This window comes from Colias eurytheme, chromosome 13 (assembly GCF_061535395.1).
Source record: "Colias eurytheme isolate Ceu_HAF_F1 chromosome 13, ilColEury1 Martin Lab GWU primary, whole genome shotgun sequence".
Lineage (NCBI taxonomy): Eukaryota > Metazoa > Arthropoda > Insecta > Lepidoptera > Pieridae > Colias > Colias eurytheme.
This window is the reverse complement of record NC_142992.1, coordinates 1,760,073-1,777,173: the sequence shown is the minus strand read 5'-3', so window position 1 is coordinate 1,777,173 and position 17,101 is coordinate 1,760,073. Positions and strand designations below refer to the sequence as shown.

The 17,101-nt window shown below is 32.2% G+C and overlaps 1 protein-coding gene across 4 annotated transcripts; it reads left to right on the top strand.

Moving 5' to 3' along the window:
* Window positions 1-449: 449 nt before the first annotated feature.
* On the top strand, window positions 450-12,472 carry C1GalTA (Glycoprotein-N-acetylgalactosamine 3-beta-galactosyltransferase 1). 4 transcript variants are annotated; one of them, XM_090108848.1, is made up of 8 exons: window positions 450-701; window positions 4,282-4,412; window positions 6,991-7,223; window positions 7,640-7,778; window positions 8,856-8,952; window positions 10,616-10,742; window positions 11,198-11,352; window positions 11,704-12,472. In XM_090108848.1, the coding sequence occupies exons 1-8, from the start codon at window positions 696-698 to the stop codon at window positions 11,896-11,898; spliced, it is 1,083 nt and encodes a 360-aa protein (XP_089964974.1). In that variant the 5' UTR covers window positions 450-695; the 3' UTR covers window positions 11,899-12,472. The 4 variants fall into 4 exon arrangements, with proteins under 4 accessions (XP_089964974.1, XP_089964973.1, XP_089964975.1 ...); XM_090108847.1 differs by lacking the exon at window positions 450-701 and adding an exon at window positions 2,533-2,586; XM_090108849.1 differs by lacking the exon at window positions 450-701 and adding an exon at window positions 3,783-4,032.
* The last annotated feature ends 4,629 nt before the right edge of the window (window positions 12,473-17,101 follow it).

Sequence of the window (17,101 nt, the reverse complement as noted above, 5' to 3'; positions counted from 1 at the left end):
TGAAAAATTATTTTAGTGTGAGATGAATTCATTTATCGAGTAAATAGGTATAAAGGCTATATTATTATATCATCACGCTAAAATTAGACCAATAGGAGTGGAGCAATAAGAGTAAAATCTCGGGACACAACGCACGCGCACTTAAGAACGCACTTTTGCAAAATATGCTTTTTCCTTTCATGATACCAAAGTTGTGCAATAACGAATGTTTGCACGCAAGTGAGTGTCCGAGTCCGTCAGGCGTTAAAGAATATAAAATACAAAGATGTTTTGGCTCCAATTTGGCTAATTTTCATGACGATCTTATTTTCATTAACTACCTTCGTGGAGTACCTTAAGACATATTATCTGTGAAACTAATTTGACAACCTGCCAAACGCAGACGGCAGACCGCTGTCAAATGTCAATAAATATTTGACACTTTGTAGAACGCGACTTTCAAGTTTCAACAAAATTTTGTTGACAAATCGCAAAAATTTTAAAATTTTTGTGATTGCTTTTAAAAATGGATCTCAAATTTCTTAAATTTAAATAGTAGGTACTTGAATTTATACAGAAGATATGGAAGACTTCACAATCTTTGCTGAGCAAAGCTAAAATACAGATTTTTTTGAAAAAAAAGTCAATTGACGATGAAAAAGCATTTCCAAACCCAGCGCTCTTCGATCAATCTTCGATAGAATAACTTATCAACGATGACCGTAAGTTGTTTTATTACTAACATTATTTAAACACTACGATTTAAATGCTAATATTGTTATCTTGTTTGTATCCTTTAACTACTTCCCTTGCGTTATACTGGTCATTAAATGTTGTTATTTGTTTTAAGGCAACTGTTACGGTAAGTATTTATTTCAAATAAATGTATAGTTTGAATGTGTTTAAAGTCGAGTTAAAATTATAATAAACAATGTAGTATGTCCTCTATTTAAATCTACAAATTAGTTTTATTATTCTCTTTTTTGTGTTAAAAATCTATGATTATTAATCTTTTATTTTCTGTTAGAAGTTACCTATATGAAGAAAAAGGGTACATTAATTGAATATGTGCACAGTCTATTTACACCTTGCAACCTATTTCAATTTTACTGATGATTTTTTTATCAAATTTATGAATAGACCTAATTGAAATGATCTATGAATTATAATAAAAGCATTAGCTTTAAAACAGTTTTGAATCAAACATAATTTAAAAAAAATGGACTTCCGTGCAAGATAATAAAATTATAAAAACCTAGTATGTACAATTTTTTTTATTTAATAATAACCAAATAAAAAAAATTGTACTAGGTTTTTATAAGTTAATCAAAAATCATTATTAAATAGGTTTTTCTATCACTTATATCCAGTTATAGCATTTATCTTTTTAATAAGTTATTTTTCAAGAGCTTTTTATGTATAAGACTATAAGCCTTTAAATAAATTAGTGGAAAAATACTTTGTAATTGTTCTTATCAGTCAAACAATTTAGTGTTTTATATAGTAAATTTGATAAGAGTTAACTGGTTTGTGACTAGTAATGTAATTGGGTATACAAATTGACTTGTAAATAAATATATTTTCTAATTTGTTAGTACAATTTTGTTTTTTTTTTTTTTTACATAGATTGTTGTTTAAAGATTTCTGTTTAAGGTGTTATTGCCATAGTATTTAAAAGCAAAGTTTTAATGTTATATGTTATATTAAAAGTTGTCTTTAAATATGTATAAGACAAAGTCCTCCATCACATCTATCTGTCTGTTCGCCTTGACCTCAAAAACTACTGCACCAATATCTATTTGGTTTTCAGTCTTTTCACCATTGGATAGCATGGTTCTCAAGAAAGGTTTAAACATATAATTTGTTAAGTTTTAGATTATGCAGGCAAAGACGGTGGCAGAAGGGTTGTGTTAAGTAAACTGTGTTAATAAAACTAAAAATAATATTTGTATTTTAGCAACAAAATTATGTATTCAAATTTAAAACCATCTATTGATCTTCTCAATGTTAAATTAAATTAAATAAATATTATTCCACAATTATTCTAAATAGTTAAACTACTGATAATAATATCATCTATGTACTTTGTTTCTAAGCTCTTGTCCAGCAAATGCTATAAAATATTTTTTTAAGTAATAAATTTTGATTATACATATTTCAATTCATAGTAAAATAGATGTCAATTTTGTTTATTCACATCTACGTTCATCATCTATCATAATCATCTACTATTTTTCTCATGATTTATTTGAAGAATTGTTTCTAATTATTTCGTTATTTAATTTCTTCGTACACAATATTTTAATTTAACACAAAATTTTCGTAATATATGTACCCACATTATTTATTTTCTAATTAATGTGATATATTTTCGTGTCTAACCCTTTGTTATAACATTTTGTAAACTATAAATATGTTTACATTTTAATAACTCTTTGAATACCACTAATCTACATTCTACAAACACGTCTTCAAAACATCTGAAGCACGCCCCACTATCAACAAATACTAATAAACAAACAAACATGTATGTAAACACATGTATGTGAATAACATTTCAGCCACGCTAGCCGATACGCACAGTTGTAGACGATGCGACAGAAATATGTAAGTGTGTTCATGTATAGAGTACCTACATCCAGAATTATGCAGAAAAATTAACGTTATTTATAGAATCGGTTCGAAAGGAGAATGGGCATTTTACTATGGAAGTTGGGCCTGAACCCTTGAGTTGGACCAATACACATGAGATATTGTTTTTATAATAGATCATAACACATACATAACGGGAAAAATATATATAAAAAAATAATCAACCGGGTTTTTGTACAGTCACATCAAGTTTTATTTCTTTGTGTATAATATTTTTTGCAATAAATAACTGTTATAAGACAATGACAATATCTTTATGTTACTCCAATTCACTTTCACTTACAAATACGTACTAATCTTAAGCCTTCTAATAAGCGAAATACACTAATATTATGTTTTGTAACAGGTACCTATACTGTGTTTATTATAATTCAACGTAGTTAAACGTTTTTTGTGGTTAAACTCAGTCACTCCAGTGACATTTAGATTTATACTTACTTCACTCGAATTAAAAACACCGTTATTGTGCGCAAAATAATAGCCAAATAAATAAAACTTTTTGCCTTGACTGTACAAGAACCCGGCTGATTTATTTTTTTATTTTATTTTTTTCGTAAGGTATGTGTAATGATGATCTATCACAAAAACAATATTTCGTGTGTATTGGTCTTAGCCCAAGTTTCAGGCCCAATTTGCCCATTCTCCTTTGAAATATAACCATAGACAAATCTGGTCAATAATTGCGTGGAGTGGAGTAAAATTTTTTTTAACAATTTTTATTTGTCAGAAATGAAATTTTATAAAAAATATGTATGGTTTAAATACAATCAGTAGTAAATTGAATTTTTATTGAAATATGCCGCCATAATGCCGTAACAATCGATTTTTGACTTTGATATGATACGGGTTTTTTATCGCGATAGAAGAATATTGTTAATCCTCTGAGTATGTACGTAAACCACTTATGGAGCCACTTTAAAGAGCGGCAAATTCATGTCTGGTGACACATGGCTAAGTGCTCTCTGTGTGTGGATAACTGTATTAAAAAGATGTGCTTTTCAATCGTAAAGTTCAATGAGACTTATTCATACTCTGAGATATAATGTTCGTCATTTCATGGCATCAGAGTTAGTATGTGACGTAAATAGTCCAAATCAGGAAATGCCCAAAGGACGTTATTACTGGACAATCAGCTTAATGTCAGCGCGGTCGGAAAGATGTGATAATGCGGAGATAACGCGCCTGACCGTGTGACTACACACCAATGAGATGAGACTTGTTCTGTCAATAATTAGATTACATTGTGTTTGCTATCCCGAAATGTGTATAGACCTAGATACAATCAAACCCATTATATTCCATTTGGAACAGTTCAATAGACTGTAGTGCGCCAAACGAATCGTTCACAATCAAATGGACATAATTATTGCTATTTATCGCCATATAAGTTGAAGACTGATTGTATTTAATGTTTATAAAATAGTGCATAAGATAAAATTCTCATAACTTCATTGTTATAGTTGTAGCGTTCACATTTTACTCGGCAAAATGGTTAATAAATTACGTACTCATACATTGGAGTTTAGCTACTCGTTGCGTGAACACACGAGGCGCTGAGCCTTTGCTTTATAAAAAAAAAATATTTAAAAAGAAATTGGAATTGTTTATGGTGCTTTTTAAATTTGGAACGCAATGTACGCAACTGTGCAGGCGGAGGGCCGGGTGATGGGGCGCCGGTTTGTGCTAACACTGGTGATCGGGATATCGGCTGGCTTTAGTTTTGCCTACATTCTATTAACATCCGCCGGATTCTCAAGGGACGTAGCTTGGTCGTCGTACAGGTAACGTTTGCTGATGTTTGCATGCTGCTTCAATTGTCTATGCCTGCACGAAAAGCTTGGAGTGTTGAAACTTGAAAGTGCTACGTGTTTTTCTTATTTTTTGTACAGGTTAGTTCGATTGTAGAATAGAGCTTAATAGAATCTACGACAAAGTAGAAATTCCATAGATAACTTAAATATCTAAAATACGTAGGGATAATTTTTGTATTAACATTGCACAGTAACATACATTTTAGGTAATTTACTATGTAATATTGAATAATTACAACTCTTCGATACTTAAATATTTTATGGAACACGTTTGTATTTAAAACTAGCGGTCCGCCCCGGCTTCGCCCGTGGTACATATTTACGTTTTCTCTACATAAAAACCATCCTCGTACTTCAAGGAATATAATAAAAAAAGAATTATCGAAATCGGTTCAGCCGTTCTCGAGTTATGCGCTTACCAACACATTTTGCGATTCATTTTTATATATAAGATATATTATTATTGATAAGAATAAACGTTAAAAGGAAGAATTTCAAGAATTACTTTGTTAATATTTAATATTTATGGTCGAATAAAGTTAGCAAAGGCGAGTACCGAAGTAGTCAATAAATCAACTATGTAGGTCGTTTTGTCTGGCAAGAAATTACGAAAACACATGTGACGAAAAATAAGAATTAATGGGACTGAGGACTCGACTTAATGTCCTAAATAATAAATATCTATGACGTAGAGTACAATCGGGTCATTCATCCTGTTTCACGATATTTTAGGCCAGTTTATAGGCAATTTATAAAAGCTTAAAAGCTCAACATCTAAAATTATATCACAGCATAATATAGAACAAAGTCCCTTTCCTCTGTTTGTGTCTGCTACATAGTATAAAACATGTCGTTTTGCGCCGTATGTATGCTGAAAACTTTAAAATTATTATGATAGTTATTTTAATAGATGGAGTGATTCAAGAGATACTAGACCTACGTAGATGAAGATAATTTATGAGGTTTTAGACAAACCTAGCGAAAGCTAGTGACTTATAAAACGCGTAGATTTAAAAAGTTGCGTTTTTTAAACAGTTTGTTTTCTTCCCATATAAAAGCTAAACAGATGATTCTAAATCAATTTCAAAATTCTTACAAAAATAAACGAATCGACAACTAGTAGGCTAGATACATATTTTATTTTGTAATCTAAGGATTCTAAGGCTAGATAGAATTTTCTCAAAATGCGCGGTGTATTTGATGAAAAATATATTATATTTTTTTTAAATTTATTTGACAAAAAATTGATCAAGACTTTACTTTTCATATTCTTTGGAATACGGCCAAAACTACGATAGATTCGAGGCTCGTTTGTACCAAATTCGTACCTACCTACATGTTTAACAGTCTGTAGTACTCAATGTCTCAATTTATGTATGTATGTATAATTAACTCAGTTACTATGTAAATGTAATTTTCTGCCACATAAAACTTAATTGCCAATCACGCGTGGTAGCAATTCGTGTAATTTATTACAATGCATTTTTCATATTATCATGGTTTTCATGGTTCACGAACATTTATGCAAATGATCATAGATAATAAATCGATGTAAATTGTAATGATGGGATGACATCATATTTTGTCTATGAGTAATAACAATATTTTCGCATAAAACTGCTGTATTTTTTTGTAACAAACAATTTTTTTATCATAAAATTTTCATCGAGAATTCTTCAAAATGGAAAAGCAATGGGATTATATACTTATTCATTTATTAGTGACGTCTTTTAACTTAATAACGTTTTTATCTCTAATATACCTACATAATTAGTAGTTAAATAATTATTATTTATTACCCCTAGGATAATAAATAATAATTCGCATGAAGTGTAGGACAAACGGCAGCTATATGTATATCGTTGAAGTTTGCAGCAATTCCAATAACAGAATATTTAGGTTACCGAATTCAATGCTGCTCCTATTGATTCCATTTCTGTACTAAAGTTCGGATAGATATAATTATGCGGAGAAATAAATTTTTTTGATATCGTTCTTCAGCCAAATAAAGTGATTTTTTGCATCTTACAGTAAAGATGAAGCCAAGTTTTCGCTATTTCAAAATGCATGTAGTTTTTCAATTTTAGCTTTGTAGATTGAATAATGGTCTAAGTTATCAAACATGCAGTTTCACTACTATAAGGATAATTAATTTTGTAAAGTGAAATGTGACTTAAAGCTTGTAGATTCATCGTGTGTTCTAAAGAAAATGCGTGTCGAGAGCTTAGCTTTTGAAAAAAAAAGTTTGTTAGTTTTTAAGTATCAGGCTTGTAGACGACATCACGAAGCGTGCACTTTTGAAAATTGTCTTGAAATTGAATATCTTTGTAGATTTATCTTTGCAGCTATAATTTTAGATAAGTTTAGTAGAAACCAACCTAGGATTAATGGGTATATTTTCAGGATTTATTTTCAAATTATTTGAATCAATATTTATACAGACATCAATTCTAAAGCTCAGAGACTACTATCCTTGACCGTATAGTGAAGACTCGATTCCGCTACAGAAAGCTACACTAAATCTAAGTTTAGTTACGCCAACTTTCAGGGAATCAGCCCGCGATCTCGAGCGGCATCCTATAGGCAGTGTCATAGAGCATGGTAGTGAGGAACCGGCCCATCGAGATGAAGATCGCACAGTCGCTGACGAGCTGGTCAAGAAGGTCAGGGTGCTGTGCTGGGTGATGACGCAACCGAAAAACCATCAGAGAAAGGCGAGACATGTGAAGGCCACGTGGGGGAAGCGGTGTAATAAGCTGTTGTTTATGAGCACGGTTCAGGGTAGGTTGATTTTGTCTAATAGACACTTGTCTAGTTTCAATAGCTGAGAAAATACGTTAATTGGATATTTTTAGGCTGGAAAACAACGAAGGTGTATTTTAATGGTGGAATAATCTCTTTTAGAGAAGTTCAGAAAAAATAACAATTTTTAGAAGGATATTATGTCTACGACTGAATAAAAGATTTGGCCATCGATATTCTTATCAATTTTTGCAGGACTAGCAGCATTGTGAATGGTAGTTAAATTATAATTGCCACTTAGGCACTCGTTACAGTTAACATGAATAACCACGTGTGAATAACTGTTTTTAATGTCAAGTACACATTCATTAGGACAAAAATAAAACCAAAATCAATATCGATCTATTCTCTCACTCTTTCTTAAGATAACATAATATATTCTAAACATGTTCCAGACGATTCTCTACCCACGATAAAGTTGCCAGTTCACGAAGGACGCGACTATTTATGGGCGAAAACAAAAGCTGCGTTCCGATACGTATACGAACATCATCGGCGGGACGCAGATTGGTTCATGAAGGCGGATGATGATACGTGAGTATTTAGAAAAAATTGTTTTAACTGACTTCAAAGAAGGAGGAGTTCTCTATACTCGATAGAGCAAACATTTTTTGTGAAAATTGGCAGAAAGATTACGATAAAGAAAAATAATCTATACTAATATTATAAAGCTGAAGAGTTTGTTTCTTTGAACGGGCTAATCTCAGGAACTACTGGTCCGATTTGAAAAATTCTTCTCGGTGTTAGATAGCCCATTAATCGAGGAAGGCTACAGGCTATATATCATCACGCTAAGACTAACAGGAGCGAAGCCAAGCGGGATAAACCGCGAGGCGCAGCTAATGATGTAATATTATGCTATTGCTATAGCAGCTTTTTAGGTTGCTATTTGCCTAAATTGTTGAACTTTTACAGAAACTTTATCAATTAATAAAAAAACACTTTTTATTGTTTTCTCTATCGCTGACGTCATTTTTCGTTGTAAATAAACGGTTTTTGATTTAGAAATTGATAGGTGAAATTATTAAGAAGTAAAAATTTGCATTAAAATATATAATAATTTGGAAAATCCAAAAGTGCACGCCTCATAATTTTTTTTTAATAAATATTTATTAATTATTATTTTTGTTTATTTAATAACAATTAAACCACATCGAATCAGACCCTGAAAAATGAAAGGGTTCTATTCCTGAGCATACTCAAGCGTAAGAGAAAAAAAAAGACTCGATTAGTAAAGTATTTCGGTCGCTATCGTGTTAACAAGAAAAAGGATCCGCACATACAGACACACGGACGTCCAAGACAGAACTTTTTTAAACTGTTTTTTAACTAGTTTAAATAACAAAAATGACATCAAAAATATCATGAACGTTAAAAATAGTGTTTTTTCTTAATATGTGTGTGTATGTATTATCTTACAAGTGCAATGTATGATACATAAAGACATTTTAAGTTTGAAAAATCAGATGTTTTGCGCGAAGTGACAGTAGTACCCACCTCAACGCTTCGCTTATGAGGCGTGCAAAAGACGATTGAATTGGAAATATTATTCTTTATTTCTTTATTTTTCTTTAATATCTCACTTATTTGTATTGATTTGTCTCTCTTCAGGTATGTGGTGGTAGAGAATTTACGTTACATGCTCTCTGAGTACGACAGCGCAGATCCGATATATTTCGGTTGCAGATTCAAGCCGTTTACATCGCAGGTGAGATTTTTAAGTAATTATATTAGAAAATATTTTTATTTTTTTATATATAACGTAACGGTAATAAAACAATGGTTGTATGATGCCAAAACAACAAGAAGTTATGATATGATTAATTATTATTTTTAACCGACTTCAAAAAAAAGGAGGAGGTTATCAATTCGGCCGGTATGTTTTTTTTTTTTTTTTTTTTAATGTATGTACACCGATTACTCCGTGGTTTCTGAACCGATTTACGTGATTCTTTTTTTGTTCGATGCGGGATAGTGTCGAATTGGTCCCATAAAAATTTTATTCGGATAGGCCCAGTAGTTTTTATTTTATGAGCATTTTTGTCTGTATTTGTAAATGTTGCAAGTGCAAGTTTGAAGTCGGTTGTTTTTAACGCAGTTATTGACTTGTTGATCGAAAGCATTCTGTTACTTAACAATTCTCATGTCAAGAAAAGCTATGGCTTGATGGTATAAAATAAAAATCATTCAAAATTTTTTTAAAATCTCATTTCGTAAGTATTTAATATTCCAGTATAATAACTTAAATATTTGCATTAAAAATAGAAAATTAGTTTAATAAAATTTATTATTTTCAAGAACATTGATTGATTATTTTACGCAGCCCATATAAAATCAAAATAGATGAAACTCAGATTGAAAATTAATCTCATAGAATCTGTGAAATTAAAAATAATAACTATTCAAAGTGGAAACAAACCTAATGTTTTTACTGATTTAAATTAATCAGTTCGGTTCGGAAAGCTATTTGTACGGATAAGTAATTGTGAAAGAGAAATAGCAACAACAGAGTTTCTTGTTGTATATTTCAATATGCGTCTTCGATTCTGGGAAACATAGTGTTGCACGCAATATTTGACAGCAACTTTGCAGCATGATGGATAAATATTCACCTTGTATGCAGGGCTATGCGCTAAAAATTTTCTGAAGCAAAACTCTGCTTGCGCGTCTATTAGGCAGTGTTTATAAGACTTTGAACATAAACACGAAATATGGCGGTTATTTGAATAAATGTTTAATCTCAAGCTATCTCTGTACAAAATTTGAAGTAAATCCATGCAGTACTTTTTGAGATTAGCCTGGACATACATACATACATACAAACAGACAAAAATTCTAAAATCTATATATTTGGTATCTATTGTAGATCACGACCTAAGCAGTCTTAAAAAACTATTCAATGTACAGTTTTGACTTTCCTACGATTTTATTATAATACTAGCGGTCCGCCCCGGCTTCGCCCGTGGTACATATTTATGTTTTCTCTACATAAGAACCATCCTGGTACTTCAAGGAATATAATAAAAAAAGAATTATCGAAATCGGTCCACCCGTTGTTTGTATATACTCTACATCTATAACTCGAGAACGCGTTCTCGAGTTATGCGCTTACCAACACATTTTGCGATTTATTTTTTATATTATAGATGTATAGATGTAGAGTATATACAAACATGCTCTACCCTTCACCTTTCCTCTAATAACTAATTTAATTTCTCTCCGTACGTCCGGTTGTCTGGAAGAAATCGCTGCATAGCGATAAGACCGCCAATTGTTTATATGTATTCTTAGTTATATTATTTTAATAGATCTAAGAGCAATAAAGTATTAATAAATAAATAAAAATACTTGAATCCCTTATTATATACCAGGGCTACATGAGCGGTGGGGCTGGTTACGTACTAAGTGCGGGGGCACTAGAGAGATTCGTGACTCGAGGCCTGCCCTCGCCGCATCTCTGCAAGCCCAGTGACCACGGCGCGGAGGACGCTGAGATGGGTAAATATACAGTACATACACATACAGTACACACATACAGTACACACATACAGTACACACATACATAGAGTACATGCGCATACAGTGCGTTAATTAACAGTATCATTAGACACACAGTACACACGGGCGGAGTGTAACGATTACGAATTTCGTGATGTGGATATTTTAAGGTGTGAACTATTCTTTCGCTAAACGAGTGTTTTCAGTTTTTGAGCGTAACACACATATATTGATGATTTCATACATTTCTGTTATTACCCTTGTTTGAAGCCCCCCGTTACTTGAGCTTCGTTTTGTTAACTATTTTGTATTGTTTATTTGCCATCTTCCAGCTACTTCCACTCCTAGACTGTAATTTATCGACTCTCCGTCCTTACATGACGCGAAACTTCATTTTATATTATCTTAACAACTTTTATAATATTAAATCTTATAATATCTTTCATAAATTTCAGGCATATGCCTAGAACATATAGGTGTGAAAGCAATGGACAGTCGAGATTCGTTACATCGGGGCAGATTTTTCCCCTTCGGGCCAAAAGACCACCTTTTCCCCAATAAAGACAAGGGTTTCTGGTATTGGAAGTACATCTATTACCCTTCTGATGAGGTATGTAGGATTTATTTTGACTTTAAAAAATTTGGTCCTTCGAGTTGGTCACTTTTTTTAAATATTTCGAGTGGGTAACTGTTCTTAAAACTGTATTATTTTTTGTTTAAGTATTCTTTAGCCGAACATTCTATTATGTGAAACCTAATTAAATGTTTTAGTTGAAATTTGATAATGTAATATTTTTATTAACAACCATTAAAATAATACATGTGAATGGAGGAAAGTAAAATAAAACACTGCTATTTTTATGAAAAATTGTTTATTTACATGTCATATAAAATAGTTTGATCATAATAACAGTTTTTTTTTAATTTTTGCAAATTATTAATTAAAAATTTTATTTTCCAGGGTCTAGACTGCTGTTCCGACCACGCAGTATCATTCCACTACGTAGAACCCGAACAAATGTATGTTCTAGATTACCTTATATACCATTTGAGGCCCTACGGAATAAGCTATGGGGCAACCGGGGGCAATAGGGGCAATGAGGGCAACTCTAGGGCTACATTTGGGGCAATAGAGGGCAATACCACAAGCACGTGAACATTCCACAACTAAACTAACTAACTAGTCGTAGGGTTAAGTGCATTTATGAAAGTTGTCATTGAAAACAGAGGATTTTAGTTGGAAAGCGATAAAAAAAAACTCAAACATTTATTTATTCAATTAGACTTCTTCGAGAAGCACTTTTGCAACGTCAATACATATTTTTTACATTTAACACCGATTCGGAAAGCAGTATCTATGGAGAAGAACTGGCAAGAAACTCCATAGTTAAAGAAAATATGGATAAATAATAATAATATGTTTGATGTCTAAGAGTTATATTGCTTGGATCTGGGTTTGAATTTGTTGGATTAAAAACCAAAGACAAAGGATTTTTTAATGAATGTTAAGTGTTGAGAGGATTGAGGTAGGATCCTGGTGAAGACAATTTGGAAAGAAAATTTTGATAAGAAAATCTTTTTTTTATATGTTATCTCAAATTTTACATACCCACGTAGACACTCGGGGTTTTAATGTTGTTTAAAATAAGTAATATTGGCATTGGCATACAAAAGTAGGCTTGAAAAATAATATATGCTAAATTACTAGAGATAAGCTAGTAGCTTAAAAATTAAAACGTTAAATGAACGAAAATTAAAAAAAATGTCGTTAAAAACTTAAGATATTGGTAAAAAAAAATTATCAAGCTCTTGATTTTCCAAACCGTAAGATAATTTTATGTACCTAAATTACAAGTAAAATATTAAATATGTCTCTTTTCTTACAAGACATAATATACAGGGTGTAATCGTTAAGTGTGCACGTGCGATTATTCCGTAACTATTGCAGATATCAAAAAACTTTAAACTGATATCGAAAGCCCTTTTTTACCTAATGAGTAAAATGACAATAATAACTTTTTAAAAATAAAACGGGAAATATGATTACACCCTGTATAAGCATTTTCTTTTGAATGACATTTATTTTGAGTCAATTTTATGTTTTCAATATTAAAACAATTCCGAATAAAAATTACTTATCCTGTAAAAGTTGAAAAAAAGGCAACACATTAAATGATTGCATAATGTTATATTCATAATCTTTTTAATGTGATAATATACAACATTTTATTTATCTTCCGAAGTATACTTTGCAAATGATATTGCCGCTTTTTGTATAAGTTGATATTATTAAATCAAAATAATTTTCTTTATATCGAATATCTAATTTGTCTGTATATATGTCGCAGCCAACTAGCTTAATAATTGAAAACACGGATTGATTGATATTTAGTCAATCAATGAAACAGCTAGGCAAATAATTTGGAACTACATTAACTATATTGTGTCATATGTATAATATTTACTTTTAGGCATTTTTCCTAATTATTTTATCAGGGTCATTATAAAAGATATTATTTAAAAGACAAAATAATACTCATGTCATAATAAATGTTTATTTAACGATATTAGAAATTATTATTTTTCATGATTTAATTTGTCACTTAAATGAGGGTATACATTAAAAATTGTGATTGTATAACACATAGCAGATATTTATAAGTACCATAAATTAATTAATTAGGTATAAGTAAATAAGTTAGTTTAGACTAGTGTAAGACCAAAACCGCTACCAAAGAATATAAACCAACAAATTGTAGACCTAGCTTATAAAATATAATTATATTTAACTATTTAATTTCAACTGAGATCTGAATTGAATTTCCATTTGTATAATTTTAGTTTTAAGAGAAATTTCTACTAAGAGAAATTGTAGTTGTTTTGTACAAGCTTGCTTCGATTGACACCATCTTATAACGCTTAGTCACTAGGATAGTTATAAAAAATATGAGAAAGCTTGTAATTTTCCGTTTTTTAAGCTAGATTTATTAAAAATGATATTTCTTAGTCAATTATATTTCGTGATAATTATGTTCCAATTATGATTATTGTGTACATTTGTATTTATTTATATTTAAGCGTCGAATTATTTCCTATTTGTTTGCTCAATTTATTTGAATAAATTATATTGTGATTGTGATTTTGTTGCATCACCGAAATTTTGTTTTATTTTTCCCTTGTACCTAATTACTAATTATAATGAATACAGAGGTAATTAAATTTTACTGCAATCTATTCGTATTTAATAACTGAACGGTTGAGTGTCGTAATCGCAAAAACTGCTTGTATAAATTATTATTTAGGTTATAAAGCAAGCGGCGCAGCAGTAAGTATAAAAGTTATGAATCGCGTCTGTTGACTAAATATTTACATATCTATGCTCAAGAAATTGCTTCACTTCGATGCGATATTAGCAAAATACGAATAGCAAAAAGCGCGTTGCGCAGGCCTCGATAAATTTTGTGGATAAAATAATTCATGATTGACTTGCTTTCCACCCTTCCTCAGGTGTCAAGCTATAAATAACACAGAAAAATAACTTTAAAAATACTCTATTGAATAATGGGCCGGTACTATGAGTTCAAAATTTATTTGAACGTTTTAACCAATAACTATTTGAAGAAACACTGCCAATAAAATTTATTTGTTGAAGCGTAATTAAATGGAACGATGTATTTCTAGTCTCGCATCTAGTAGGTAATTTAGTCGCTCAGTTAGAATTTTAATATCTCAAATGGATTAAACCTTTTGGTTAGCTCAATCTCTTTTTTATTGTACCTACGCCACGCAACGGCCAACGCGAAGCGTGTGGGTGTATTCTACTCTCGACAGACCGCGTTGGGGCAGCATAAAATTGTTGAAATGCTCGAAATAAGATAAGAAAGTCATTAAAAAACATTTAAAAAATGCATGCTTTGACAACTAGGAACTACAATTATTGTGACTACAAACTGGTTTTTAACTTATGATTGAATTTAAGTGGTAGAAAATCAACACTGTGCGTTGGTCTGTTATCTGTACCACAAAGCAAGTACCTATTAATATAGTAGTCACGTCTGTTGGTTCCATTGCATCGATTAAAAAAAATGTAGGCAATCATGAGGCAATCGAATGAATTGAATCTTTTAATAAACATGTTCATTTATCCTAAGGATGAGCCCTATGTTTGGTGTTATTAAAAGATAATAATGAACATTTTACTACAGGATTTCAAGTTTTTATCGTTCCCCATTCTATTTTTATTTAACCATTTTTTATTTACCGCTTGTTGATAATATAGAAAACTACTTGAAGCTGATATTTGTTTTTATTTCCCGTTTAAAAATTGAAAGAAAATTTAATTTAGGTACTTTTTTTCTTACGGTTTCCTGTTGTAAGTACGTACGTAAACGTGTGAGGCGATTTGCCAAACTATATTATCAACCGATATTAATCGCTTGTTTAGCTGGTATAGTCGCTAACTCAAATTTATACCGCTCAAGTTGATAAATCTGTATCTAGTCGCTAAGATTTTTTTTGGCGCTCATTTTATCCCCGAAGAATATTACTGCAGGTAGTGACGGCTCAATACACACCGTACGCAGCTCAACTAAGATTTAATGCAAACCCTAAGAGCGTATACGCACTATGCGGGTAGCCGTCCGGCTGACCGCAAGCACAATTATGTACGTAATATTCATTTCTATGCGCACTGCGATGCGGCTACCGCAGACCGCACAGTGCGCATAGAAATGAATATTACGTACATAATTGTGCTTGCGGTCAGCCGGACGGCTACCCGCATAGTGCGTATACGCTCTAACGGCCATAGGGCAATGGCCATAAAAGTATGATAGCTTCTTTGTTTAAATAGAAGGTGCATGTAAGGTATAAAAGACAATATAGGTACATTAAAAATGGGGAAAAAGGTATATTTTCAAAAATGTTATAAATGTCGGAGAATTTAAATAACTCTCCATAAGTAATTAATTATAATTAGGTAGATATGTGAAATAATATTAAATAATGACTCAGTGCGCACACCTTGCGCGGTCGATGGTAGTACCGAGACTATATCATCGAGCTACTGACTCAAGGAATATAAACCATAGCATGGCCCGTAAGCCCATGCATTTCATATCAATTCAATATCGACATTATGTTGTACACAATAGAGTACATTATAACAGGAAGGTATAGCCACATAACAACTACTCTGTTATGATTCTCTCACACGGCCATTCTGCAACGAGCGCGTTCTCGCGCGAACAATTCGACAAGTAATTTTGCAAATTACTTACTACGTTGTTATTTCATTTGTTGTATTCAAACTCTTTTCCCTTCACGGTTTGTAACTTTTCACACCGACTCACAAATTATTACTCATCATCGTCATCATCGGCGATATCAACAACTGCTACTGTCGCCTAAAGGCGAAGCTTTGAATGTATTGTGTGTGTGTGTGTATTATATTGTAAGTGTAGAGCTCTGAACAAATACTGGAACTACATGCAGCGCGGAGCCTGCCATGTACTGTTATCACAAGGAGCGCAATGCTACCCATAACATCTGGAACTACATGCAGCGCGGAGCCTGCCATGTACTGTTATCACAAGGAGCGCAATGGTACCCATAACATCTGGAACTACATGCAGCGCGGAGCCTGCCATGTACTGTTATCACAAGGAGCGCAATGCTACCCATAACATCTGGAACTACATGCAGCGCGGAGCCTGCCATGTACTGTTATCACAAGGAGCGCAATGCTACCCATAACATCTGGAACTACATGCAGCGCGGAGCCTGCCATGTACTGTTATCACAAGGAGCGCAATGCTACCCATAACATCTGGAACTACATGCAGCGCGGAGCCTGCCATGTACTGTTATCACAAGGAGCGCAATGCTACCCATAACATCTGGAACTACATGCAGCGCGGAGCCTGCCATGTACTGTTATCACAAGGAGCGCAATGCTACCGATAACATCTGGAACTACATGCAGCGCGGAGCCTGCCATGTACTGTGATCACAAGGAGCGCAAGCGCTACCCACAACTACACGAAGCGCGGAGCTTCCAATGTACAATATGACATACACGCCTTGCTATGTCAAACACAGAGCTATTATTGAGCTATTAAAGTGTGGTGTGCATGTGTGTTATGAAATTTTTGTGTAATACTTAGATTAACTATACGGAACTATGTAACAACCGAGGAAATAAATAGGTAAAAATAATAAAATAAAACAAAAATAAAATTATACGGAGTATTTATTTTTTTACAATACTTTATTGTACAAAACAATGTAAGAAAATCTAGTACAAACTTATAAAGTAAAAATATTTCGCACAATATGCAGCCTTATTGCTACACAGCAAT